The sequence below is a fragment of the Zonotrichia leucophrys genome, chromosome 19, assembly GCF_028769735.1.
Source record: "Zonotrichia leucophrys gambelii isolate GWCS_2022_RI chromosome 19, RI_Zleu_2.0, whole genome shotgun sequence".
NCBI classification, from domain to species: Eukaryota; Metazoa; Chordata; class Aves; order Passeriformes; family Passerellidae; genus Zonotrichia; species Zonotrichia leucophrys.
Window position 1 is genome coordinate 7293435 of NC_088188.1, and position 25827 is coordinate 7319261.

Here is a 25827-nt window from a genome sequence, read left to right on the forward strand (position 1 = left end):
CCCAGCACCCATGGGTGCAGCAGGCTCAGGGAAGAGGCCGGACTCGGCCTTTCCATGAAGCTCTGCATCCCTGCTGGGGTTGGATGCATTCCATCAGCATCCACCATGCAAACACCCCCCCCCAAAACGGGGAGACCCCCCAGGCACACGGAGCAGGCAGCAGCCAGTATCACCAGCCAGAAATGACGTTTATTTTCATACTGAAAGTAAAGAGAGTGGGGGAAGATGCACAGCTGGGCTAGTGCAAAACAGCCAGGCAGAGGTGGGGGGCTGGGGGGGGGGTCACAAAAACCCGGGTGGGCACATGGGACCCTCTCCCCATGTCCCCCTCCCGGCTGCTCCCCAGGGCCCGGCCAGCGAGAGACGTCTTTGGCTCAACTAAAAGGGGTGTAAGAGGACGGCAGGGTGCCGAAGGGGGGAGTTTAAGTTACAAAACAAGGTGCCAGCAGGCACTGAGGAATAAATCCCGGGTGCCGGAGCAGCCGACTCCGCCGCCAGGGACAGACAGGAGGTGGGAGGGAGGGGGGTGCAGCCAGCGAGCCGGCCGGGCTGCTCCCCCCGTGTGTGCCCCCCAAACCCGTGCAGAACAAATACCGGCTGCCCGGGGCGGCCCCGGGGCTGAGCGCTCCCTCCCGGGGCGGTGGGAAGCGGCGGTGGCGGGGGGCTAGGCGGGGGTCTCGGCAGCCCGGCTCTCCGCCTCGCTGGCACTGGGGGAGCTGCGGGACGAGCGGCGTGTGCTGTCCCCGGCGTCCTGCTCGTCGTCCCATCTGTCGTAGGTGAAGGTGTGCCGGGAGCTCGTGGGGCTGTGGGAGAGAGCAGGGTTAGGGGGGCGATGAGGGGCTCCGTGTCCCCAGCATGGCTTGGCTGCTGAGCTCGACTCCCGTGAGCCAGCACGCTGGCAGCCAGCTGGATGGAGCCTTGATTGCCTCCTTTTTTATTCTTTCCGAGATATTTGGGACATGCCTCACTGCAAACAACTCCTCGCTGCGCTGAGCTGAGCCCCGGCTCTGCAGTGGGGCCGAGCTGAGCCTGCCCAGGAAAAGGCTCGAGGCTCTGAATGCCAACACCAGCGCTCCCAGACACCCTGAGGGTCCTGAACCCGAGCCCAGGGCTGGGTGCTGGGGGTGTTGCTCCCCATGATGCCTTCCCTTCCTCTGGGACAGACAGCTCAAGGCAGCCACATTTCCAAAAGGCTTTTTTCCCTTCCTCCAGCTGCTCTCCTATTCAGCCATCAGAAAGGATGAAGTCTGCTCTGAAATCGCTGCCAGCGAGCCCAAACACACCCTCTCTGCATCAAGCAGTGTGCAGAGCTCCAGGTTGATGCCATTCACACCCCAACAGAGCAACTCTGACCTCCAGCAGCCCAACCTGGGCCCCCTCACCATGGATGCTGCCTTCCCTCATGCTCACACACTGCAGTGGGTGCATGTTAGTACCCATACCACTCCCCTCCACTCCTGGGCGCTGTGCTGCCCATCAAACCCTTACAAATTTCCTGAAGGAATAAATCCAGATGTGTCCTGGCGATGGCTGGGGAGCCAGGAAGGGATTAGCACTTCCTGGCGTCCCGCAGCTGCTAATCCCGAGCACAAGGGCACTGCCGGTCCCGCTGCGGCCACGCCGGGGATCTCCCCACGGATGGAGATGCCCAAAGCAGGGCAGCTGCAGGCACAGAGGGCTGCCCCATGCCGGGGTGCCCCATGCCGGCGGAGGAGAGCTCCGGAGCCAGGAGAGGGTTAGGGCGAGCGGTTAGTGGCACACGGGGAGGCTCATGCTGCACGGCACACACCGCTCCCACCTCCTGCCTCAGTCGCTCTCGGGACGGTACAGGTACTTCATCATCAGGTTGTCCACCTGCTTTTTCCGCTGCTTCTCCTCCTTCTTGCCCCGGGCGGGACGTGTCGGCTCCTCGCTCCCCGCCCCCCGAGGGCCCTTCTTGACACTGGAGGTGCTGCGGTAGGAGCTGGTGGAGCCGGAGGAGGACTCGGAGGAGGAACTGGACTCGGATGATGATGACTGCTGCTTCTTCTTCTTCTTCTTGGATTTCTTCTTGCTTTTCTTGGCACGCTTCTTGGAGCTCTTCTTCTTCTGCTCCTCTTCTTCCTCGGAGGAGCCCGAGCTGCTGCGGCACCGGCAGGTGTGCCGGGAGAAGTCGAGGGCGGACGCGGAGCGGCGCAGGCTGCCGGAGGGGCGGTCAGCGGCGCCCAGCGGGGCCGCGCTCCGGACACTGCGGACACTGCGGGCACTGCGGACACTCCGGCCGTCATCGCCCGAGTCGGGGCTGGAGTAGCCCCTGGCCTGCAGCGGGCGGTAGCTCAGCACCTCTTGGATGGCGGCCTCCAGGTCGGGGTCGAGGTAGGAGCGGTGCCGCACGGGACGGGCGTCCCCGGCTCCCTCCTCCTCCTCGGAGGCCGCGCTGCGGGGCCGCGGGGGCACCGAGAAGCTGCGCCCCAGGAGGGGCTGCCCGCGGGACCCCTCGTCCGCCTCCTCCAGGCGGCTGCGGGCCAAGGAGAGCCGCGACTCAGGGCGGCCCTCGGGGCCCCCGCGTCGGCTGCGCAAGCTGCCGGGGCTGGAGAGGGCGAAGCTCAGCACCGAGCATCCCTCGTCCCCATCGTCGCCGTCCTCCAGCCCGCGCCAGGAGGCGGAGGAGACGCGGCTCACCGGGGCGGAGGCGACAGACGCTTTCTCTACGTCGGTGGCCGACAGCGACCACCGCTTGTCCAGCCCTTGGCGAGCCCGGCCGCTGGCGTCGGCGAAGGCGCGGGCGATGACGGCCGCCCGGTCCCGGGGCTCGCCGCCGCGGGCCGCCCGGCGCGGAGGGCGCTCGGGGGAAGGCGGCCGCTCGGCCAGGGCGCTGAACAGCGTCTGCTCATCCCCGAGGCCGCCTATGGAGTCCTTGAGGCCCGGCCGCTTCCTGTAGCTGAGGGAGCTCAACACGGACACCGGCCGCTCCTCGGGCTCGGGGCCGTCCGGCGGGGCTGACCTGCACCGCGGCACCGCGGCCCCGCACGCACCGGGGAGACAAGAGAGACACGGAGATGAGCGGGAGGAGGAGGGGGGCGGCCTCGGCAATTTGCGTCAGCGGGAAATGGCATCGTGGAAAGATGTCATGTAAATGGGGGAATTGTTCTAGCCCAGCACTTTGATCCCCCCTTTAAAGTGTTGCCTTCAATTTATTTCATTGTCGGCTACCTGGAGCCGCTGCGTTTGATTCCCGACTTCAGAAAAGGTGGAATTATCTCCAATAACAAAATGTTTTACATCTGCACCGCTGAATAAATTAAACCAATTAACAGAAACCAGCTCAGATCTTTCCCCCCTGCTCGGCAGAGGGAGGGAGTCCCCTGGGACTCCTGGAGCCCTGCTAGGAAATTGGGTTTGGATAAAAGCAATCTGCACTCAGCAGGCAAGCGTTTTACAGGGGGAAGGGGAGTGGGGCTGCTTGCTCAGCCCCATGCCGTGGGTGCACCTGGGCACGTTCCCCACCTCTGCCAACATTTTCTGAGAGGTGTGGGGAGAGATGGGGTGGGGCTGCAGAGGGGGGCAGGATGGAGCAGGGAAGCAATCCTGGAGAGATGGAATGCTGCACAGAACTAAAGCCCGGCACCACAAGCCCTGGGGAGGCAGATGGGGTGGGGGATGTAGATGCCCCATATGCCTCCATGGTGGGATGAGGGAAAGGGGACAGGGAGTTCCCCCTGGGTGGGGGGACATGTGTCCCCAATGAAGACTGAGCCGCTCACCAGCATTAATCCTTCCTTGGCCATCCACACAAGCACCAGGTGGGAACACAGCACCAAATGCCACATCCCACAGGCACCCACCCAGCCCTATGCATGTCCCAGGACAGCTCAGCCCATCCTCTGCCCGCCAGCCCCATGCCCAGCCCTGCACCCACCTGCTGCCCTTCAGGCTGCCATCATCAGAGAGCGTTTTGGAGGAGCCTTTGTTCTTGGAGAGCCAAGACTTCACCCCATCCACGCGCTCCTCCAGCTCTGAGTCCACATCTGAGTCACCGTCGCTGCCGGAGGAGCGGGTCAGGGTGGAAGAAAGCAAGAGGTCAGCAAGGGGCAGTGAGTTTTTGGGTGCTGGAGAGATGGAAGTGCACTGGAAGGCACTGAACCCCTCCAGCACCCACTGCCTGTGTACCCTGGCATGGGTGAAACCCCATCTATGGTTCTGCTCCATCTCTGGGACAAAATCTGCACACACATAGCTCAACCTGCAAGCCAGGGGCTCCCTGAAGCACCCCCAAACCCCTGTGGCTGCCCAAGGGGCTCCCGCACCCTCTGCCCAACATTTCCCTGTCACTGCCTGGCTCCAGAGCTGGAGACAGCAAGGCCTGGCTTTGGGGCAGCAGGCAGGGCACAGCTCCAGAAACACAGGAGATTTCCAGCTCCAGGATTGGGGAGGAAATAAGTGGGTTCATTTTATAGGCTGCCGTGGAGCGCAGAATTACAGCGAGGAAGAGCAATGCTGATGGCCCCGGGTAAACAGGAGTTTAGCAGGCGGAACAGAAACGGCTCTGGCACGGCGGGCTGGGAGCACAGCGGGCAGATTTACAGCCCTGCCGTGCCCCAGAGCCCCTGATTTACGTCCCGGCGTAAAAAAAGTCCTATCTGGCTTAAACCATCTAATTTATAACGGCCGTTGGTAACCATATTGATTGCCTTTAGAAAGAAGGTGCTGTGTGCATTGCAAAATCCATTCCTCCACGTTAAAAGCATCCCTGAATAAATCTCTCTTAATACCTCAGCGCTTACTGCTTTCATTAGGGCTACGGCAGCAGCGTCGGGATCTATACGGAAATTGAAGTGGTGTGGTCCCCTCTCGCCACCCCGCTCCCACCAAGGAAGGGATGGGATGTATCACAGGATCTTAAATGGCCCTTTCTCCACCTGTTTTTGGGCTTATTCCCTGCCTGGGAATGAAAGCAAACAGCACAAGGGACAGGTCTGGATAGACCCTGTATATGAATGCTTCTCTTTTTAAATTCAGAGCAACGAGTCGCTCTCCATCCTGCGCATCTCCCTCCCCTGCAATACATCCAGGCAACGCTGGGCTTGGGGAAAAAAAAACACAGAACGACACAAAAAAAAACCCCAACGAGCCCCAAAAACAATCTCTGGGGGCAGCTAAGGTTTTCTGACCAATGGAATTAAGCTCCACATCAAACACAGTTTATGTCCAGGCAAACGTGCCGTTAGTTAAGCAGGACCTGGGTCATGGGAGCGATCATGGATGGGGTATTAATTAGTGTCAGAAGGGCTCCATTTCTGTCCCATGCTGATACATTTGCCATCAGCCACGGCAGAGCATCACCCCCCAGCCCATCCCAGGGGCTCATCCCGTCCCCATGCACGGGATGTGGTTATGTGCCCTGCTGTGCTGTGCTGGGCCATGCCGTGGGTGCTGTTAGGGCATGCAGAGTTGGGCCAGAGCATGCGGGACCCCGGCCCCCGGGGGTGAGCTGGGGGTTAGGGGAGGGGAGGAAGGAAAGAGATGCTCCTCACATTTTACTCTTTCTTTTCTGATACTTTGCCACCATGTCCTGCAAACTGGGAGGGGTTGGAGGGGGCAGGGTAGGAGGGGGGGAGAAACACAACAGAAAAGAAATTAAATGAAAGGAAAAAAAAATAAAAGACCAAGTGGGTGGGCAAATTAAATTATGGGGAAGGGTCAGGGGAGGGAGGTGAGGCTGCCCCGTGCCCCTGGAGTGGGGTTGCACGCAGCTGGATCCCAGCATCCCAGGTTGGGTGCTGGAGTGTATCCAAAGAAAGGCAACAGAGCTGAGGGAGGGTCTGGAGCACAAATCTGATGAGGAGCAACTGAGGGAGCTGGGGGGACTCAGCCTGGAGAAAAGGAGGATTGGGGGGACTTTTTCACTCCCTACAACTTCCTGAAAGGAGGTTGTAGGCAGGGGGGTCAGGTGCTGCTCCCAAGGAAAAAGCAAGAGGACATGGCCTCAAGTTGTGCCATGGGAGGCTTAGATTGGATATTAAGGATAATTTCTTCACCAAAAGGGTGGTCAGGCATTTTAAGAGGTTGTCCAGGGAAGTGGCGGAGTCATTGCCTGGAAACATTAAAAAAATGTGTGGATGCGGCACTTGGGGACATGATTCAGTGCTAACATGGCAGTGCTGATTTAATGTCTGGAGTTGATTTTCTCAGAGGTCTTTCCCAACCTAAACAATTGTATGATTCTATAATTCTATCCTGGGCTGGGCTGGATCCCAGCATCCCAAACCTCCTGCCAGCTTGTGCTGCCCTGGCTCCTGGGGCTCCCTGGGCTGTTTCCAGCCAGCTGGCAGGATTCTGGATGCATTTCAGGCACCTCCACAAGTGGTTGAAGCTCCTGGGGGCTGCGGGTGGACGCAGGGATGGATGCACAGATGCATGGACTGATGCCTGTGTGCACAGGTGCCCGATGCATGGACGGACAGACACGGGTGCATGGACAGATGCACGTGTGCACGATGCATGGACGGATGCACAGACAGCATCCTGCCAGGGCCAGGCAGAGCCAAGGGGTCCCTGTGGCATTTCTGGAGTGGCAAGGGGAAGCAGTGACCCCCAGGGATGCAGGGGAGCCGTGCCCAGGTGCTCTCACCTGTTGATGAGGTCCTCATTGCTGTCACTCTCCATCTCATCCTCGATGGCCGCCTGCAGGTCCCCGATGCGCTTGAAGGCCAGCTTCAGGTCTGACTGCAGGCTCTGGTTGGCAGCTTCCAGGCTCTCCAGGTCCATCTCCTGCGGGGAGGGAGTGGGATGAGCTGGATTCCTCAGGGAACATCCCCTTGTGCCCTGCCTGGCCCTACCACGGGTTTCTCACCAGCTCGTGCTTCTTGCGGCTGGCTTCTGCCTCCTTCTTGGCCAGCTCGCCCATCTCCTCCTTGACGTCGCGGAGCTGCCGCTGCAGCCTCTTGTTCTGCTCCTTCTCCCGGTTCTCGGCGGCCGCGCGCTGATCCCGCTCCTCCGTCAGCTTCTCCATGTTCTCCTTCAGCCGCGTGGCCAGGCTCTGCCAAGCACCAGGGTCACCCCAAATCCCCCATGGACCTCTCACCCCACAGCTCCACCCGCACCCCAACACCCACCAGAGGGTACTGCAAGGATGGATCCCACTCTTATCAATTTACACAAGGAGATGGAGGAGAAACCACCCCCTCCCACGGCCAGTACAACAGCAAGGGCTGCTCCTCCGTCAGCTTCTCCCTGTTCTCCTTCAGCTCCGTGGCCAGGCTCTGCCAAGCACCAGGGTCACCCCAAATTCCCCATGGACCTCTCACCCCACACTCTCACCCCAACACCCACCAGTGGATGATGCAAGGATGGATCCCACTCCTATCAATTTACACAAGGAGATGGAGGAGAAACCACCCCCTTGCAGGGCCAGGGAAGGGGCAGAACAACAGCAATGGCTTTGTTGAATTGGAAAAATAGATTTAACTGTGTGTGAAGTAATTAAAACATGTAACGTAGGGAAAAAATAGCTCCAGTTCTCCCCCAGCCACTGAGCCAGCCGCTGCATATTTATGGCCCCGGCAGAGAGAGTGGAGAAGGAAATAATAGCTTGGAAAATATGAAGAGGAGAGCTAAGCTGCCGCGCTCCCCGGCAGAGCTGCGGAGGCAGAATATAAAACAGGCTGCGTTCGCGGGACTGGGGAGTCTATAATTTCCCTAAGTCGATGCAGGGAAAGAGCAGCACTTTGCCGGGCTGGGCGGTGGATTACTGTTATCAGTGCTTGCAGGGAGCCTTCCCCGCGGAGACAGGGATGGGCTGCCAGAGGGGGAGGGCTGCAGCGTGGGGGGTCGTGGGGAGGGGAGGCACTCAGAAAACTCTCAGGCAGCTTCGTTGTGGTCCTGCTGCACCCCTGTCCCGGCTGGAGCAGAGGGAAAGCCCCGTGATTACCTCCAGGCGCTTGACTTGTGTCCTCTCGAACTCCAGCCTGGTCTCCAGCTCACGGATCTTGGCCTCCTGCCGGCTCACCAGCGACTTGTCCACCATGGATTGCTCCAGGAACTCCAGCTGGCTCTGCAGACCTTGCAGCTGCGGGAGAGGGCACAGCCTCAGCCTCGACCACAATCACCCTGCCCCCAGTGCCACGCTGTCCTGGAGGAGAGCTGCTGGCCATGCTATGCTGCTCCCATCCTGATGGAGAGCTTCCCACCATACTGCTCTGCACCCCCACGGTGCAGGGCAGTCCTGCATGGTCTCTGGGTGCATTGTCCTAGCTGCATCCTCACCTTCTCCTGCAGCTCCTGCTTCTCCTTGCTGACCTCCTCCAGCTGTGCCTGGAGGTCATTCATCTGTGCCAGGTCCCGGGATGCCTGCAGGACACACCAGGGCCATCAGTGGGGGATCCCACTGCACTGGCTCCAAGAGGGAGATCTTGAGGGGGTGGGGTGGGTGCAGCTGCTCCTCCCACTTCACCTGGGCCACAGCTGCCTTGTGCTTCTTCATCAGCTCATTCATGTCCTCCTGGTCCTCCTCCAGCCGGCTCTGCACTTCATTCTTTTCCCGCTGCAGACGGCTCAGCTGCTCCTCCAGCTGCAGGGACACACACGTGTCTCCCACGGCATCCCAAGAATGGGGCACTCACCCCCCAAACCCACTCCAAACAGCGTGGGGCGACCCTGGGTGCAAATGGGGCATGGCCCCACCATGGTTCATCCCAACCCAAACCCACTCACCGCTCCCTTGGCCTTGGCAAGGTCATCAATCTGCAGGTGGAGGTCCTCGATCTCCACCTCCATGGATTTGCGGGCCTTGACAGCGGCTGCACAGGTGAACTCCGACTCTTCCAGCTGCAGGGATAGAGCTCAGTGCCTGGCCAGGGAACAGGGACACCCTGTGTCCTTGTACCCTGCAGTATGAGGAGTGTCTCGATGCACACCTGATTCTTGAGCTGGGTGATCTCCCTCTTGCTGGGTGCGTTGTTTTTCAGGTGGTCCAGCATGATCTGAGCATCAGCCAGCAGCGCCTTCGTTCTCTTCAGGTCCCGGCGCAGGCGCTTTTCCGTCTCAAAGTCCCGCTGGTTGGCCTGTGGCAGGGGAAACTTTGCCACAGTTCCATGCCAGAGGGGTGTCCACCCCCCCATGGCCACCTCAGGGTCCCCAAAGCAAGGCAGATGCCCAGCTGCCCTTCACCCCACCTGCTCGCTGACAGCAGATAACTTGCTCTCCAGCTCCCGCTTCTCTCTCAGCACCTTCTGCTTGTCCTCATACTCCTCCTCCAGCTGCACCTCCATCTGCTTCAGCTGGGGGACAGACAGGGGACAGCCAGTCAGGGCAGTGGGGAGGGGTCATGACCCCTCCTCACGTGTCCCCACAGCCTGGAGACACTGTGTGACCCCACCAGCTGGGTGTTTGCGCAACCAGAGGCACAGAGCCCGGCAGAGTGTGCTGGCCCCGGCAGCAGAAGGACCGGTCGGACCCGCCGGGCCGGTGGAGCCGGGCTGTGGTCGCTGTGTGGGAGCCGGGTGCTGCATGACAGTGCCCAGCTGTCAGCTCCCAGTACCCAGCCGGGCATGGGGATGCATCCCAGGCCTCCCTGGGCAGAGGGGACACAGTCAAGCCCTACCTTCTTCTGGCATGACTGCCGGATCTCCTCCACCTCCTCATCACGGCTCTCCACCTCCTTGGCGTGGGTCTGCCGCAGCCGCTCCATCTCCATCTCCAGCCGCAGCTTCGCCTGCAAATGGTGGGGATGTGTTCAGAGCAAAGGGGACGTGGGGACCCCTCCATGCCACTCTCCGGTCACCACTCACCCTGAAAGCCCCCCGGTCTGAGGCAAGCTGGGCTGCCCGCCCCATGGTGACCTGGCGGGCCATGGCACGGAGGGCTGGGAGCCGTGTCGGCCGCGGCGATGCCTGGCCTGACGCCGGGCTCAGGGCGGCCGCCTCCTCTTCCCAGGCAAGCCCGGCCCAGGTAATAACAGCCCTGCATGAAACCACCCCACCCAGAAACCTCGCCCCTCCCCGCTGTACCTGCTCCAGCATCTGGATGGTCCCAGCCTGCTCATCCAGTTCCTCCTCCTGGTCTTTGACCTTCGCCTCTAGGTCCCTCAGCTGTTTCTTCACCTTGGCCAGGGAGGCTTCATCCTTTGACTCCTGGGAGGAGATGTCCTGCAGCTCTGCCTCCAGCGCCTCTGCCTTCTGCGTCAGCCCTGCGATGTCCGAGTCCCTGTCCTGTGAGAGACAGGGTCACCATCAGCCCGGGGCACCCAGTGATTGGGAGGCTGAGGAGGGTCTGGGGGCTACTCACCTCCAGCAGCTGCTTGAGGCCAAAGACCTCGGCCACCAGCACATCCTTCTCTCGGCTCAGCTTCTCCCGCTGCAGCCGCTCCCGCTGCGCCTCCTCGTGCGCCTGCGAGAGCTCGCTGTCAAACCTGCACAGGGAGAGTGGGGAGAGCACTCAGCACCCCGGGGACTGATCCTCAGCCCTGTGCCAGGGGAACTGCACAGAGCATCCCCTTCCCTCAGCAGCAAGCACTGGGAAGGGTGGTGTGCTGCTGAGTGCTTGTTTGAAACACAGTGCTGATGAGTCTTTAATTGCCACCACGGTGGCATCGAGTCACTCAGACACTCCTCCTGATGCCTTCACTCCAAGCTAAAGGGGAGTGCAGCACCTGCAGCACCAACCCCAGCAGCACCTCAGCTGTTCTCCAGGGCCAGCATGTGCCCATGGGCCCGTGCCTGCCAATGGCAGGGGCTTGGCTACTCCAAAGCAGCTGGGGACACCAAATCCACCAAGCAGGACATGGAGGGGTCCCTAGGAGAGATGGGGTCTTGTGGTACCTCGGCTCCCACAGCTGCATCCCAGTGTGGGAATTCCACGTGACATGGCACCAGTCCCATCCCCAAAGGGGACACACAACCCCCCAGATGGGACACAAACCCCTGTTGAAGGAGTTCTCAGGAGCTCTCAGCACAGCCTGTAGCCAGGCAGCCACGTGGCAGTCTCTTCCAGTGCCCCTGGGATGGGATCAGCTGGGCTTACTCCAAAATCACTGCCTTTGGGGCTTGGAAAACAACCCTGCGCTTGAGTTTGTGACCTGCGTTAAACACCTCGGCAGCTAATCCCCATTTTTCCTTGCGCTGGGTAATAAACAGCTGCATTAGCACAGACTCCAATCCGCGGAAATTGAAATTAATTAGATTGGATTCTCTCGCTGTATTTGTGTGTGCGATCATTACCATAATGAGATGAAAGCGTCCCTGCTGCTTAATAACGTTAGCAAACTTTGGGGCTGGGAGAGGGGACGGGATGGCGGCGCGTGCCGGGTGGAGACGCAGGGCACCAGCAGCCTCCACCGTGGGGCAGGACCCCACATGGATGGGATCACTCAGCTCTGGGCCCCCCAAAAGGGCAATGGGGATCCCTCCCACAACAAACACATCCAAGTTGGGCAGCCCCATCCTGCTGGAGACACCTCAGCCAAGTACAAGCTGGTGAGGTGCCCAAATCCCTGCTAAAATGGTAATGCCACTTCGCCAGGGGCGTGTCACCCATGTCCCCCCCACTGCCAGCGCACTGTCCCCACCTCCGTTGCTTCTTCTCCAGGTCATGGTTGCGTCCCTGCTGTCCCTCAAGGTGCAGCTTGGTGTCCTGCAGCTCGGCAGCCAGGCGCTGGCACTTCTTCTTCAGCTGCTGCAGCGCCCGCTGGCTCTCCTCGCTGTCCGCCTGCAGGTCCGCCAGCTGCGGGCAGAGGTGGGCAGGCAGTGAGGGCTCTGGGGTGCCACCATGTCCCTGCTGTCCCAGCCATGCTGAGGGGAGTCCCCAGAGCCGGGCCCCCACTCACCTTGCGCTCCAGCTGTCTCTTGCCCTGCTGCTCCACCTCCAGCTTGTCCTCCAGCTCCTGCTGCAGCCGTTTCTTGGTGAAGTCGATCTCCCGCACCGCTCGCTCGTATTTCAGCCGCCATTCGCCACCTGTGTGGGGAAATGTGGTCACCAAGGGGCTGTGGGGGTGGCACAGGGAGAAGGGGACACGGCAGGGTGTGCCAGCAGCCAGCACTGGAGGGAGGACATACCTGAATCATCATCGTCGAGCTCCCCATTGAGCTCAGCCGCCCGGATGAGCCGAGCCTCCATCACCTCCATCTCCATCGACTCCATCTGCTTCTTCAGGGCATCGTACTTGGCCTGGGAGGGGACATGGCCGTGGTGAGCATTTGAGGGGGACAGGAGACACTGTGAGGCTGGGGAGGGGCACCCTTACCTGCAGGTCCTTCATCTCCTTCTCAGCCCGCAGCCTCTCAGCCGTCTCAGCGTCCAGCAGCTGGGAGGCCGACTCGCCGGTGTTGCGCTCGTCCGTCAGCTCCGATGTCAGTTCTGTGATCTGGGGGTGCCAGGGGGAATGGGACCATGGGCTGAGCCAGGCTGGCACGGCACCAAACCCCATCCCAGCAGCAGCAAAGACCTACCCTGCTCTCCAGGCGGTCGCTGTTGAGCCGCAGCTCGTTGCGCTCCTTCTCCACCTTCTCAAGTTTGCTCTTCAGCTGCTGGATCTCTTCCTGCAACAGAGCGGGCGGTGAGGGAGGGGGCAGGCGCAGGCAAGAGGCTGGCGGGTAGGAGGCTGGCAGCTCTTTGCCCCTCCCCAGCACCCCCCTCAGCACAGGATGAGCAGGGTGGGGGCTCCCTGGGGCTGCTCTCCCCTGCCAAGGGCTGGGCAGGGACTTTCCCCAACCCGCTCCGCCGTGTGCCGACTCCAACCCCATAAATGGTGTCGAAATGCCAGGCAGTCCCAGAAAAGCTGCACAGGGGTACCCACATCCCCCGCGAGAGGAGGTGGGAGCAAATCCACACATCAGCAGCTTGCTGAAGGGTTTGGGTGCAGCCAGCCCAGGTGGGGAGGGAGGGGGCCTGCCAGAATGCCCAGGGGCCACCAGGCAGTGCTGTGGAAGCATGTCTGGCTGCTAACATCCTCCTCTCTCTTCCTCTGGTCCCAGCACAGGCTGGGGGTGCAGGAGGCGCCCCTGCCCAGGTGCCCCCAGCCAGGTGCCTGTCCCCAGCAGGTCGGGGTGAAAGCTGAGCCAGGCAGCAGCTCGTGCTCGCCGGGTGCACCAGTGTCTGGTTGCCAGTGCGAGCGGAGCCCCCGCATTTGCCTCTCGGCGCACGGTTTCATTTCCATTCTCCACGCTTGTAATTGGGCTCAAGCAACAGCCGGCTCTCGGGATGCTAATGACATGCTGATTCGCAAATTAGGGAGCAATTCGAGCCTGGCGCGGGCAGACGTGGTCCTGCATCTCACCCCATCACGGGCTCCCACATCCCAACCCACCATGGGATCTTGTATCCTAATCCACCACAGGATCCTGCATCCCACCCTTCCCTGGGCTTTGCTTCCCGCCCCACTTCAGGATCCTGCATCCCACCCCACCATTAGGCTCTGCATGTGACGCCACCATGGGGTCCTGCATCCCACCCCAGGGCCAATGCTGCCCTAAGCCCTCCCTGCCCCATCCAGAACCCCCAGCACGGATACCCACGTCTTTGCCACGGATCTGGTCCTCGGTGAGCTGCACCTCGATGAGGGGCCGCACGGTGGTGAAGAGCTTCCACCAGGGCCAATCCTTCACCCCTTTGTTCTTCTTGATGTTCTTCTGCACGCACCGGATGGCCAAATCCTGGATCTGTGCAGGGCACGGGGTCAGCACGGGGTATGGGGTCAGTACAGGGCCACCAGCAGGGCAAAGCGGAGTGTGTGGGTGCTCAGCACCCCTGCCAGCACCCCAGCATGCTTCCCTTCATCAGCATTTGGGCTAATTGCACCAGCAAATCTGCTGTTTGATCCTCTCCAGCCCCTCTAAGTGCTAATCCCAGGAAGATGAGGCACTGCAAGATGCCTGTTTTACACCTTCTCTAATGATAAAAGTAGGAGCTGAAGCGTGGCTTCATCCTTCGGCGGCGATGCCCAGCAGCCTCCCTGCCGGTTCCCCCTGGCCCCCCGGTTCCCCCTGGCCCCCCACGGCTCCGGGGGAGGCGGGAGGAGGAGGTGCTGGCCCAGGAGGCGCAGAAAGGCTGCACTGCCCATTTTAGGCGAAATTGTGCAGCAGAGCGGGGAGGGGAGAGCCGCTGGGACGAACCTTTCTCTTCTTGAAGTGCTGCCGTGCCAGGAAGCCCCTGCACGCTGCCTGGAAAAGGGTGATGTTCCTGCTGGTCTGCGTGTCCCGCTGCTCCTCCAGCCTGGCCAGCGATCCAGCCCGGAAAAACACCTGTGGGAGGGGAGCAGGACAGCGATGGGTGCCGGCATCCCTCCGGCCACACTGTGCCACCCTCCCGCCGGTGGGGATGTGTCTCTCCCCTCCACAGCCGCTGGTCCTGTCCCATTGTGGGGTTTTATTCCCCAGGCATGAGGAATGCCGTGGGTGGGAGTGAACAGTGCTGCCCTTTTGCTGTCCCACCGTGCCATGACGCACAGCCCTGCCCACACCCACACCCGGTGGTGTCGGGCACCATACCCGGCTCAAGCCCATGTGGTAGCTGCTCTTCTCCAGGTCCAGCGATTCCAGGAGCTCCTCCACTGCCTGCAGGGAGGGAAAGGTGTCAGGGCCAGGCCCTTTGAGGTGCAGGGGACCCTGGACCACAGCAGTGACTCTGACATGGGGCACGTACCCGCTTCTCATCCACCACGATGTAGTTGCGCCCGTGCTTTTTGGTCAGGTGTGGGGCCAGGACATCAAAGCGCCGCCTGAACTCCGCAAACACCATGTGGTCAGGGTAACCTGGGGAAGCAAGGGAGAGTGGGGCTGTGTGGATGCCCAGGGGATGGCCAGGGACAGCCCCACGTGCCCTGACATGCTGGGGCTCATGTTTTGGGAGAGCTGACAGGGTTGCCCTACGTGACACAAGCTCCCCATGGGGTCAGGCATAGCTGGAATGCCCTCAGCCTCCCCATGAAGCTTTCCTTGGCTGCATCCTCCAGCAGTTTTGGCTGGGATCTGAGGAGAAAGCGGCCAGATCCCTCCTCGGGGGGAGAACAGCGACATGCGTTGCCTGTGCAAGTTCTGCTCTGGCTCCACTCTGAGCCACAGCCAACTCCTGCATCAGGCTCCAGCACTGAGCCTCCATATCTTAATTAACGATGAGGTATTGATGGGAACATTGACCCCGGCACGGGCGGCTGGCCATGGCCATTGATCCAGGAGGTGTGCAGGTGGCATTGATTTCCAATCATGGCAGGAAGGGTTCGGCCTCCAAGCGATAAACCCTCGGCCGGGTGGCTGGCCAGCCAATGTATCGATAAATGCTTTGCTGAGCACAGCCCAGAGGCTCTCGTTCCAGCGGGACAGGGGCTGGATGCCAATGGGATTGCTGCCAGGAACCAGCGGCACCAGGGGAGACACCCAATTAAGGCCATGCCTGTCCCCAGTGCAGATAACAGCCCAGCAGGGGAGGGGGAACAGGGACGGGACCACCCTGGGGAGAGGCTCCAGAGTTCAGAGCAAGGGCACATGCTGAAGGGACTCCTGGGGGTCTCTGGCTCTCCAGTGAGAAGGCGCAGCTGGGGCCTCCACGCCCTGGTGCTGGTGGCAGGGCTCACCTTGGCGGTACATGCGGAGGGCGTCGAGCAGGCGGGAGCCGCGGAGCTGCGCGCGCAGCAGGGGCACGTCCAGCTGCATCAGCCCGGCCTCGCAGTGCTCTGCCGGCAGCTCCAGCTCACTGCTGCTCACCCGCCGGCACAGCACGGCCTGGGGGTCCCCACCAGCCCCCGCCTTGGGCAGGAAGCAGTGCACAAAGTGCAGCTTGGACTTCTTGATGCTGTCGATGAGGGCGTCCTGCGGGTGCGGCAGAGCGGGGTGAGCGGTGACCTGCGGCAGTGCCCCAGCCAGGTGCCCCAGCCAGATGTGGGGATCCCCCTTGGTACCCCCTCACTCACCACTTGCAGCTTGATCTGGATGCAGAGGGATTTCTTCTTGACGGCGGCCACGCCGGTGGTGAAGGTCTTGCGCATGCTGGTGGCGCGGCGCAGGGCCAGCTGGGAGCCGCCCTCCAGCCCCGCCACCGAGCCCGACAGCACGAGCGCCGAGCCGCCGCGCCCCGCAAACAGGCTGCTGATCACCTTCCTGCAGGGCACGGAGGGCACGTCACCCCCAGGGTCACCTCTGCCCCCTGCCACGCTCCCACCCCAGGGCCCTGCTCACTTCTGGGACTCCTGCAGCAGGGAAGAGGCGTTTTGGGAGGCCGGGTTGTGCTTGACGTAGTTGAGCCATCCCGTAGCGTCGTACTCCACCCAGTTGGTCCCCGAGCTGTGTCCCAGGAGGAAGTGTCGGGGTTTGTCACTGGGGAGCAGCGGGTTGTGCCCTGCAGGGAAACACAGCACCAGTGGGCACAGCCCTGGGGACCAGTGTTTCACTGGGGCATGTCACAGAACCCCAAAATGGCTGGGGTTGGAAGGCACCCTAAAGATCATCTCATTCCAACTCCCTGCCATGGGCAGGGACATCTTCCACTGGAGAGCTTGTTTCTGGTCTAGTGGACACATCCTCATGGTTCCAGGCCCCTCTCCATACCTTCTTTACCCCCTTCCTGGGGGCCGTAGTAGGAGAAGAGCCGCTCCAGCAAGGTGTCCTCGTTGCCCCCCGGCTGCAGAGCCTCCTCCTCCAGAAGCCACAGCAGCCCCCGCGCCTCGTCCGTGCGGGCCAGAGACCGGACCTGCAGGGTCACCACGCTGGCAGCCACCCCAGCACACCAGGGTCCCCCAGGGCAGGGACACGGGGTGACACAGGGCACCAAGGCCACCCAGGGAGCACACAACGTTACACCGTGGGAGAGGGCTCCTGATTAGTGAAGACCCAGAAGGGAAAGGGTCCATATGGGACACTCTGGCAGCACATCTCACTGAGGTGGGAAATGCAGCGCTGGGCTGAAACCCAGCACAGGGATGGTGCCAGCAGCCTCCTCCAGCAGGGACTGGAAGACCCCAGGGACTGGAGAACCTTGGGGACCCATGGACACTAGGAACCTGAGCACCTTGGGGACCAGAGCACTTTGAAACCTGGAACACCCCAGAAATATCCAGGCCCCCTGCCTAAGATGTGGGGTGCACACACACTTGCACCCATGCTCTCATGGCCATCAGCCCCTTTCCTTCCCCTCTACCACCAAAAGGCCAAAAAGGTGCCCATCTGCTGCCATGATGTGGCTGGAAGGAAGAGTGAAAAGTGCTTACCAGTGCCTGGTGTGAGGACTGGTCCACAGCAGCTATGGAGCCAGAGGAGCTGGGCTCAGCATCAGCCAGGGCGAGCTCTATGTTCTCCTGGTGAGGGGGAACAGAGCAACAGAGGCAGGTGAGCACCCACACTGCAGAGTAGCAGTGAGAGGGAGCGTGAGCCCATCAGGGTGCTGGTCTTGATGGGGTTTAGAGTGATGCAGAGTGCTAACTCCACCACCTCCCAGCCCAGCCCTCCTGTGCTGTGCTCCAGCAGCCCCTGGACACTGAGCTTTGGTTGCACTGGTCCACAATGACCACTGCATCAGAAATCAGGGGGGACACATAGGAGATGTTCACGTGGCTATGGGAGGGCAGGAGTGGAGGAGGCCATGGCAGCCCTGGTGTCCCTGGTACCTCCTTGTATCGCTCCAGCTCGCGGGCGAAGGTGCGCTGGTGGAAGAGCTGCTGCAGGCGCTCCTGGGCGTAGTTGTGGCACAGCTCCTCAAAGGTGGCACCCCGGCTTTGCCCTGCCAGCTTGGGGTTCTGTGCCCCAGGGGTGTCCACCACTGTCACGGAGCACACTGAGTGCTGGCTCGACTTCAGCGCCCTGGGGGGAGCACAGAGGGACACAGTGGGGTCAGTGGGCACAGCCAGGCACCCCCACTCTCCTGCTGGCCCCCCAGCACGTACCTGTTGAGGAGGGAGATGAGGAGTGTGAAGAGCTCAGAGTACAAGCCAGCTGCCATGCCCTCCAGGCACTCCAGCGCCGTCAGCTTGGGACCTGCCCAAAGCAAGCCTGAGTGTCCCCAACCCGGCATCCCTTGGGGACACCCGCTGTCCCCACCACACCTCACCCTACCTGTGCCGCTGTCCCCCAGGGGAGACTCGTCGGGGCCCTGGCGGAAGGAGGTGGAGCGCTGCAGGGTGCCCTTGGGCTGGTGCTTGAAGATGGCAGAGGAGAGCTCCTCCAGGCTGCAGCCCAGCAGGTAGGCGGCTTTCTGAGCCCACTCGTGCCGTGCAAACTGCTTCCTCCCAGCTGAAGGGTGGAGAAAGGGGGTTCAGGGCCAGGAAGGGCACCCCTAAAAATGGGGAGCATTTCCAAACAGGCCTGGGAGGATCTTAGGGACCCACAGAGTAGGTTAGGGATGATGGGAGCACCCGTTTTGGGGTTTGAGGAGACAGAGATGTTTGGGGTCTAAGAGGAGAATGGATGAATGGCTTTGTGCTGCTGCAGGCTGAGCCTGGAGCCACACCGGTGTGGAGCACAGATCCCTTGCCACCACTACCCAGGGACCTCTGAGGCTCTGAGCCACCCCACATGGGGACATGTCCCTGCTGGGTGACACAGCCACACAGACAGACACACGGACGCTGGGGGGCGGTGGGAGCCGGTTAATGGTGACACACAGGGACACGGAAGCGGGGTGAGGGCGGCACGGGGGAGGGGGAAGCCAGAGACACACAGAGAACAGAACAGAACAGAACGGGACTTTACCTTCGTCGGCGTCTGCATTGCAAAGGGCAGCATGCACCATGCGAACAGAGACACGGGTTAGAAACAACGGCACACGATGGCACGGGGGGGGACACCCTCCTGCCACCATGCCACCGCACATGCCACGCCTGCCCCTCCCCAGGCACTGCTGCAGGGACAAACCGGGACCAGCATGGGGGTCCCTTCCCTTTGAGCCCCCCCGCACAGTGGGGAATGTTGGGGAGCAGCTCGGCTCTGCCCCAGCGCATTGGGAGCCACTTTTGGATCCAAGGAGATTGTGGGGCTGGTGTAACTCAGCTCTGAGCACTCCCAGCATCCACGAGGCACAGGGGAGGCTTCAGCAGCAGCAGCAGCACAGACTGGGGCTGGCATGCCCACCCCAAGCAGCAATGCTCCCCCCCAGCAGGATCTGGGATCCTCTCCCATAGCAGGCTTCCATGGAAAGGCTCCAGAGTTGCCTGAGCATCTCACTGTGGTGGCTGCAGCGGGGCCCTGCTGCCCTCTAGTGCCCTGAGAGCACCCCATGGGCCAGCACTGCACCCCAGGAGCACCCCACAGGCCAGCCCTGCGCCCCAGTGTGCATCCAGACCCCTCTGGTCTCTCCTTCTTCATCCCCAGATCATCTTTTCCCCCAGGGCTGCAAATCCCCTGGGTGCAGCCACCAGCTCCAGGTGCCCATTTTGGGGTGACATGCCCAGCTCTCCCACCAGCGTGCAGCACCACAGGCAGAAAGAGAAAGCCACAGGGGGAGAAGAGCAGCCCCCAAAGCCAAATTTGCCATCCCCAGGAATGGAGAGCAAAGCTGGTGCTGTGGAAGGCTCACAGCCATGGTGAGTGCCGTGTGCCAGGGCAGCCCTGACCCACACCACCAATGGTGCTGACAGGACTGGGATGGGACTCCTCAGGAGCAGCAGGCAAATTTGGGGCTGCCAAGACCCAACCAGGGTCAAGGTTGGTCCCAGCACACCAGCAGCATCCCAAGCCCCCATTTCAGCCCCCAAATCTGCATTGCGTGGCACCCCCCAGAGCAGAGCCCTCCCCACTCCCATTACCAGCTCCATCTGCCAGTGGCTCTGCAAGGAGGATGGAGGGAAAGGTGTTACACTGGGAATGGGGGACACCCCCCAACTGCCTCAGCCCCACCCAGGCCCCCACTCCCCCAGGTTGGCAGGGTGTGGGCATATTCAATCCCCACCAGTTAATGAGACCACCCCAACCATGGGGACAAAGCTGGGTGCCCCAGAGGATTCAGGGTGGCAGGGCACAGTCCCTCAGCTGACACAGCCTCCCACCCTCTCCCCAGGGCTTGGTTGCACTGCAGGCTGTTTGCAAGGTGTCTCTGGAACCCCTCACATCCCTCAGTCCCAAATCTCCCCTCGTTAATGGCTCCCAGCTTGTTACCTTTGGTTGCCCCAGCAGCTCCCAGATGGTAGATGGCCCCCAGGATGAGCCAGAAGGCTTTCTGCTCATCTCCTGAGATGCCCATCACCTTCATGGCTGTCAGGAGCTTGCTGAACTGCTGGGTTGCCTTCTGCTTTTCCTCTGGCTGTGGAAAACAACAGGAGCCATTGGTCTGGGAGCCCAGCTCTGCCTCCCCCTGCAGTGAAATGGGCCAGAGACCCCCATCTTCCCCTACAGCCCCCCATGGCAACAACCTTGGAGGGGGGCACGATGCCGAAGACATTGTTCTCTGCCAGGTGGTTGAAGTGAAGCTCAGTCCTGCAGGGATAAACACCACAATTGGCCCCATGGGGGAGGTCACAGAGACCCCTCCCACGATGGAGGCCATGTCCTCCCCTCCAGCTCACCTCAGGGTGCTGTCAGAGCAGGCCAGCAGGTAGTAGAAGACATTGAAGGTGGCCTCGTTGGCCGGGTGCCGGGCCACACGCAGTTTCTCCAGCAGCAGGGTCTGACAGAGGGGGGACAGTGAGGGACTGTCCCCAAGTGCCCCACTCCCACTGAGACCCCCAACCCACCCCAGCCTCATCCTTGCTGCCTGCCCATGGAGTTGTGAGGGTCTTCCTACCACTGCAGGGCACCATGTGAATGCAAACATCACCCACACAGCCCATGAACATCTCTCCTCAGTGAATGCTACTACAAGAGTATGGAGTACATCTCCTGGATTTTAAGAGCTCTGCTGTTTTCACAACAGCATTTTGGGACTGATTCTGGGACTAACTAAGCAAGGGATCCCATCTGATGGGTGAGAACAAGGACAAGAGCAGGATGCCAGGCTGCTGAGTGCTGCAAGCATGGCTGGGGATCTGCGGCAGAGCTTTTAGTGTAGGAAACACCAGGAGAATCATAGAATGGTTTGGATTGGAAGGGACCTGAAAGATCAGCGAGTTACAAACCCCAGCCATGGGCAAGGACACTTTCCCCTACCCCAGGTTGCTCCAAGCCCTGTCCAACCTGGCCTTGAACACTGCCACAGGGGATGGGGCAGTTACAGCTTCTCTGGACAACATTCCCGTGAGGATGGGCTGGATCCCACACCATGGGGAACCACGCTGGCAAGGATGGACTAGCTCCCCTGCTGGGGGCCGGCCCTGGTCCCCTCACCTGTACAGAGGCAGACGCCACCTGCCCGGCCTGGTCGAAGTCCAGGGAGATGATCTGGGAGAAGCGCGTGGCGTTGCCGTTCATGCCAGTGCTGCTATTGCCAAAAGCCTCCAGGATGGTGTAGAGAGCCTGCCACTTCTCCACTGCAGGAAAAGACGCAGAGCAGTGCAGGGGCTGTGCAGTGGGCAGGGGGCCAGAGCTGGCTGGGCGGGTGCTGCTGCTCCCTTGCACTGCAGCAGCCCCCAGGAGCACAGCAAAGGCACCGGTGTGACAGTGACAGCCAGTATGGCGCGTGTCCAGCCACTGCTGCGTGCGTGGGGCTGTGACAAAGCAAGGGGCGCGTGCAGGCAGGACAGAGGCACTCACCAGAGAACACCTTGCCGGTGCTGCCGGCGATGGTGGCGAGGTACTGCACCAGGTGCTGGCAGTTGGTGGTTTTGCCGCTGCCGCTGGCGCCCAGCAGGACGATGGCCTGGTCCTGGCGGCTCATCAGCATGCTGCGGTACGCCGCCTGCGCCACCGCGTAGATGTGCGGGGACGTGTCCTCCCTGCGGCACCCCTTGAACATGTGCATCACCTGGTGGGGACAGCGAGGGGAAACGGGCAAGGGTCAGCACCCTGCCATCCTCACTGCCCCCTCCGCGCGGTGCCAGCTGCGTGTCCCCTCTGGTGTGCCCCCAGAGCAGCGTCACCTTCTCGGAGTACATGGAGGGGGAGCTCAGCGGGTTGATGATGACCATGGTGGGCCCGGCGTAGGTGTGCAGGAGGTTGCCGCCGTAGCGCTGGCGCAGCGTGTGCAGCGTGCTGGACTCGTTGAGGTAGAGGAGGCTGGCGAGGTCCTCGACACGGTCACAGGACGGGGGGTTTGCCTGGCAGCGAGGTTGAGATGGGGCGGGTCAGGCGGGGAATGGGGATCGGCCCTGCCGGCCCCCGCCCCGCAGCCCTACCTTCTCCACATCGTCCTCCTCCACCTCCAAGACGGCTCCATCGTGGTCCAGTTTCACCTTCACCTTGCCCTCGGGCAGGGGACTGCCCGCCTCCGGCCGCAGCTGGCTGCCTGTGAGGGGCACGGGGCACTCAGAGGGGCCGGGCTGGCAGCCCCCAGGGACACTGCAGGGGGGTCAGGGGGCTCACTGTGCCACAGGAAGGACGGGGTGCTGTGTCCCAGCAGTGCTCACCCAAGGAGAAGCCATCCCTGTGCACCAGCCACACCTTCTCGGTCTCGTACCAGGCCTCCTCAGCTGCTATCTGCTCCTCTGTCTTGGCCTGTGGGACAGCAGATGTGGAGAGGCTGTGGTGACCTGTCCCCTGCCCTGCCTCACCCCCTCCCCTCATCCCTGGGGCTGGAGGGAGCAGGGCTGGCTGACCACAGGGGCACGTGCTGTACAGCCAGGCCACCTCCACAAGCCACAAACCCTCCCAGTATGTCCCCACTTTGCCCGCTGGGGATCCCAGTGGGTGCAGGGCTGCAGAGACCACCAGGGCCCTGCCACAGCTTGGGGCAGACATAAAGACACAGTGACCCACAGGAACACCCATTACAGCCACCTCGGGTGAACCTAGAGGGGCCAAGCTCCCAAACCACAGCCCTGAGAGCAGCCAGCTACATGTCAGGATGCAGGGACACCAGACATGCTATGGGGACATGGGACATGCTGCAAGGACATGCTGTAGGGACACAGGACACACTGAGGCACATAATGGAATGACACAGGACGTGGCACAGGACTCTGCCATGGGAAATGCCAGGCTGGTGGCCAGCACAGCGGGGATGTCCCTGGCACAGGAGAGCAGGACGAGCTCCAAAGCCAAACCTGAGCTGCAGCAGGGACGGGGCCGAGGGGAGCTGCCGGCGCATCGTCCGCTGGACCCTGGCGAGGCCGAGAGAGGCGCTGAAGGCGAGAAGGGCTCAGCCCTGCCCCGCACACAGCACGGAAAGAGGAGATGGGGAGCAAGCAGGGGCAAAGCACCGCTGTGCCAAGCCCTGTGGGCACTCCTCGTGCCACGGCCACCACTGTGGGCAGCAGGGTGGAAGTACATTAGCCACGAGGCCGTGCTGCCAAAGCCCTGAGGCTGGGGGTCACTGCACTGACCCCGCTCTGAGCTCTGCCAGCACCACGTGCCACAGCTGCTCCGGCACGAGCCATGCATCCTGCCTATGCCAGCACTATGCCCCCTCACACCCTGCTCCACACCCCTGCCCGCCCCAGCTGTGCCACCTCCACTGAGGGCACCCTCCTGGGACGTCTGGCTTCCCGAATGACCTCGCTGGGGTGGGGAGAGGCACCCAGCCCCGGCTGCCCCGCTGGCCCCATGGCAGCCCACGGAGCAGGGTGGGATGGGGGAAGCCTTACACTCCAGCAGGAGGCGCGGGCGCAGACGCCAGCCCAGAGGCACACAGAGGATGGCAGGGGGTCGCTGGTGGAGGCAGAGGGCTCCTGAGGACGGGGGTACAGTACCTGGCTGGGTGCCGAGGCGGAGGCGGCGGGGTCCAGCTAACGGCAGCAAGGAAGGAGGAGAGAAAGAAGAGAGGGGGTGAGAGGCAGAGAGCAGAAGCAGCACCCTGACAAGCCACAGGGCCCCGGCATGGCCATGATCACACAGCAGCACCAGGACATCATCCATCCCAGCCACCACAGTGTGCTTCAGCACCTGCAGGGATGCAGGCAGTTCCCCATCCCCAGCACAGTCTGGGCAACGATTCCCAAACCCACCAACAGCCCTGGTCATCCATTCCCTGCTGCCAGTGTCACCCACAGATGGACCATGGGGTTGGCAGCCAGACACAGGGGTACAGTCACTGTGTGCAGAGCACATGGCACATCTGGGGCAGCCACAGGCTGCCCATGCCTCCCCATCCCTGAGAGTGCGACACGCAAGCACCAACACCTCTGGAGTTACAGAAGTGGTGAAGATCCTCTCCAGCCGGAGCTGCGCCTCCTCAGATGGGCTCAGCACGGACGCAGGGCCAGGGGAAGCAGGGCCAGGGGAAGCAGGGCCAGGGGCAGCCTGGAGGCAGAGCACCATTAGCTCCAGGCCAGCTGTCCCACAGCCCTCACAGCCCTGGCACATGGGCACCAGCAGGGCCATTGCAAAGGCCCTCCCAGCCCTGCAGCCCATCAGTGCTTGGGGCGGGTCCCAGGGTGAAGGCACAGCTGGGTCCCAGTGTGTACCCACAGTGTCCAGGGACCTGTGTCACCATCCTACACACCTGCTGGGGGGCAGCCGGGGCATTTTTCACAGGGGTCTGCCGCTTCTCGCTGGTCTGCAGCTTCTTCTCCACATGAAATGGAGGGGAGACAAGGGGCAGCGTGATGGAGTGGCCACAGCACACACAGCTGCCCCAAAAAAGTGACTCCCACCCGCACCACACATCTGAAAACCACTGCAAACCATGCAGGTGAGCTCACACCATGCTGCACTGGGGGTCAGAGCATCCCCTGTTTTGCACACACCGGTACCTTGTGCCTCTCCAGGGCTGTGGGTTTCTGAGCAGACGCCTTTGCCGGCTCTGCTTTCCCTCCTGAAAGCTGCACTGGTGACTCTGGCTTGGCTTCAGCGCCCGGGGACGGGGACAGCTTTGTGTCCCCACCAGCAGGCTCACGGGGCTTCTCCTGCCTGTCCCCCGGCCGGAGCCGTGGCCGGTGCTCCTTGGTTTTGCCCTTGGCCATGAGGGTTTTGAGCCCCTCTGAGATCTCATCCCTGGGCTCCGGCTTGGCAGGGGCTGCGGGCAGCACGGCGGGGGGAGGTGGCGGGGCTGGGGGAGCTGGGACGGCAGCACGCCCTCCTTCCTCCTTCCTCGGTGGTGGCACCGGCTCAGGAGACTTGGCATCCCGGCCTGGCTCCTTGGCAGTGCCAGCGTCCTCCCCGGGCAGGACTTTGCGCACCACCTTGCGCACCACCCGCACCACCTTGCGGCGGGACAGCCCCTGGCCGTCATCGCCCTGTGCCTCGGGGGCTGCGCCCTCCAGCCCGTTCTCTGTTGCCCCGTTCAGCACCGGCTCCGGGCTCTTCCCTCTGCCAGGAGGTGGCTCGGGGCTCTTCGCGGGCTCGGGGCTCTTCACAGGCTCAGGTTTTGGGGGTTCAGCCTTCGGGGGCTCAGCTTTGGGGGGTGCAGATGCTGCATCCTTCGGGCTCTCTGACTGCAGCCACAATGAGAGCGGTGTGAGTGGAGGGCCAGCCTCCACTGCTGTTTGGGGCTCTGCCCTGCCATGGAGCACAGCTCCTGGCCAGAGCCCAGCACTGGGTATTGCAATAATCACCACAGCACCCTTCCCCACCAAACTACAGCCCCACAGTGGATCCCAGGGCAGGGAGCAGTGGTGACCTCCCTGCCCCACAAACAGTGACCATTCAACCCTCAGGCTGACAGCATGGGGGCAAAACTCAGCGCTCAGGGCATCACTAAGCCCATGACCCTGCATGGTGTCCCCAGGCCCTGTCACAGGGGCTGTTCCCACCAAGGACAAGCCCCATCCCCAAAAGCTCCACCCTGCCCGTGCCCTGTGACACTTACAGCCCCGTCCTCCTTCACGGGTCTTTTCACAGCTAAAGATTTGTCCTCGTCCTTGACCTGAGGGTCAGACAAACAAGAGGAGCACGTTTTAACCCAGTG

The 25827-nt window shown here is 61.9% G+C and overlaps 1 protein-coding gene across 16 annotated transcripts in view; it reads right to left on the reverse strand.

The window, feature by feature from the left end:
* Positions 1–169: 169 nt before the first annotated feature.
* Positions 170–25827, reverse strand: part of MYO18A (myosin XVIIIA) — a 36732-nt gene continuing 11074 nt past the window's right edge. Inside the window, exons 1-44 of one of the 16 annotated variants that reach the window (XM_064729378.1) lie at positions 25729–25744; positions 23672–23707; positions 23027–23083; positions 22391–22478; positions 22160–22269; positions 21905–22081; positions 21579–21789; positions 21213–21355; positions 20456–20556; positions 20303–20366; positions 20049–20193; positions 19700–19720; positions 18648–18659; positions 18012–18188; positions 17843–17933; positions 17567–17759; positions 17171–17257; positions 16512–16653; positions 16143–16302; positions 15878–16064; positions 15542–15776; positions 14614–14723; positions 14460–14525; positions 14085–14213; positions 13488–13631; positions 12423–12512; positions 12218–12337; positions 12030–12141; positions 11801–11928; positions 11543–11697; positions 10264–10387; positions 9987–10187; positions 9581–9691; positions 9153–9257; positions 8895–9041; positions 8692–8805; positions 8432–8548; positions 8245–8328; positions 7910–8047; positions 6833–7018; positions 6611–6750; positions 5514–5558; positions 3899–4021; positions 170–803 (exon numbers count right to left, since the gene is read on the reverse strand). In XM_064729378.1, coding sequence (XP_064585448.1) covers positions 665–803; positions 3899–4021; positions 5514–5558; positions 6611–6750; positions 6833–7018; positions 7910–8047; positions 8245–8328; positions 8432–8548; positions 8692–8805; positions 8895–9041; positions 9153–9257; positions 9581–9691; positions 9987–10187; positions 10264–10387; positions 11543–11697; positions 11801–11928; positions 12030–12141; positions 12218–12337; positions 12423–12512; positions 13488–13631; positions 14085–14213; positions 14460–14525; positions 14614–14723; positions 15542–15776; positions 15878–16064; positions 16143–16302; positions 16512–16653; positions 17171–17257; positions 17567–17759; positions 17843–17933; positions 18012–18188; positions 18648–18659; positions 19700–19720; positions 20049–20193; positions 20303–20366; positions 20456–20556; positions 21213–21355; positions 21579–21789; positions 21905–21952 — 4845 coding nt within the window. In that variant the 5' untranslated portion in view covers positions 21953–22081; positions 22160–22269; positions 22391–22478; ... (1 more) ...; positions 23672–23707; positions 25729–25744 and the 3' untranslated portion in view covers positions 170–664. Of the gene's footprint in view, positions 804–3898; positions 4022–5513; positions 5559–6610; positions 6751–6832; positions 7019–7909; positions 8048–8244; positions 8329–8431; positions 8549–8691; positions 8806–8894; positions 9042–9152; positions 9258–9580; positions 9692–9986; positions 10188–10263; positions 10388–11542; positions 11698–11800; positions 11929–12029; positions 12142–12217; positions 12338–12422; positions 12513–13487; positions 13632–14084; positions 14214–14459; positions 14526–14613; positions 14724–15541; positions 15777–15877; positions 16065–16142; positions 16303–16511; positions 16654–17170; positions 17258–17566; positions 17760–17842; positions 17934–18011; positions 18189–18647; positions 18660–19699; positions 19721–20048; positions 20194–20302; positions 20367–20455; positions 20557–21212; positions 21356–21578; positions 21790–21904; positions 22082–22159; positions 22270–22390; positions 22479–23026; positions 23084–23566; positions 23708–25728; positions 25785–25827 lie in introns of those variants that run through there. The other 15 variants (XM_064729370.1, XM_064729363.1, XM_064729379.1 and 12 more) reach the window with 15 other exon arrangements.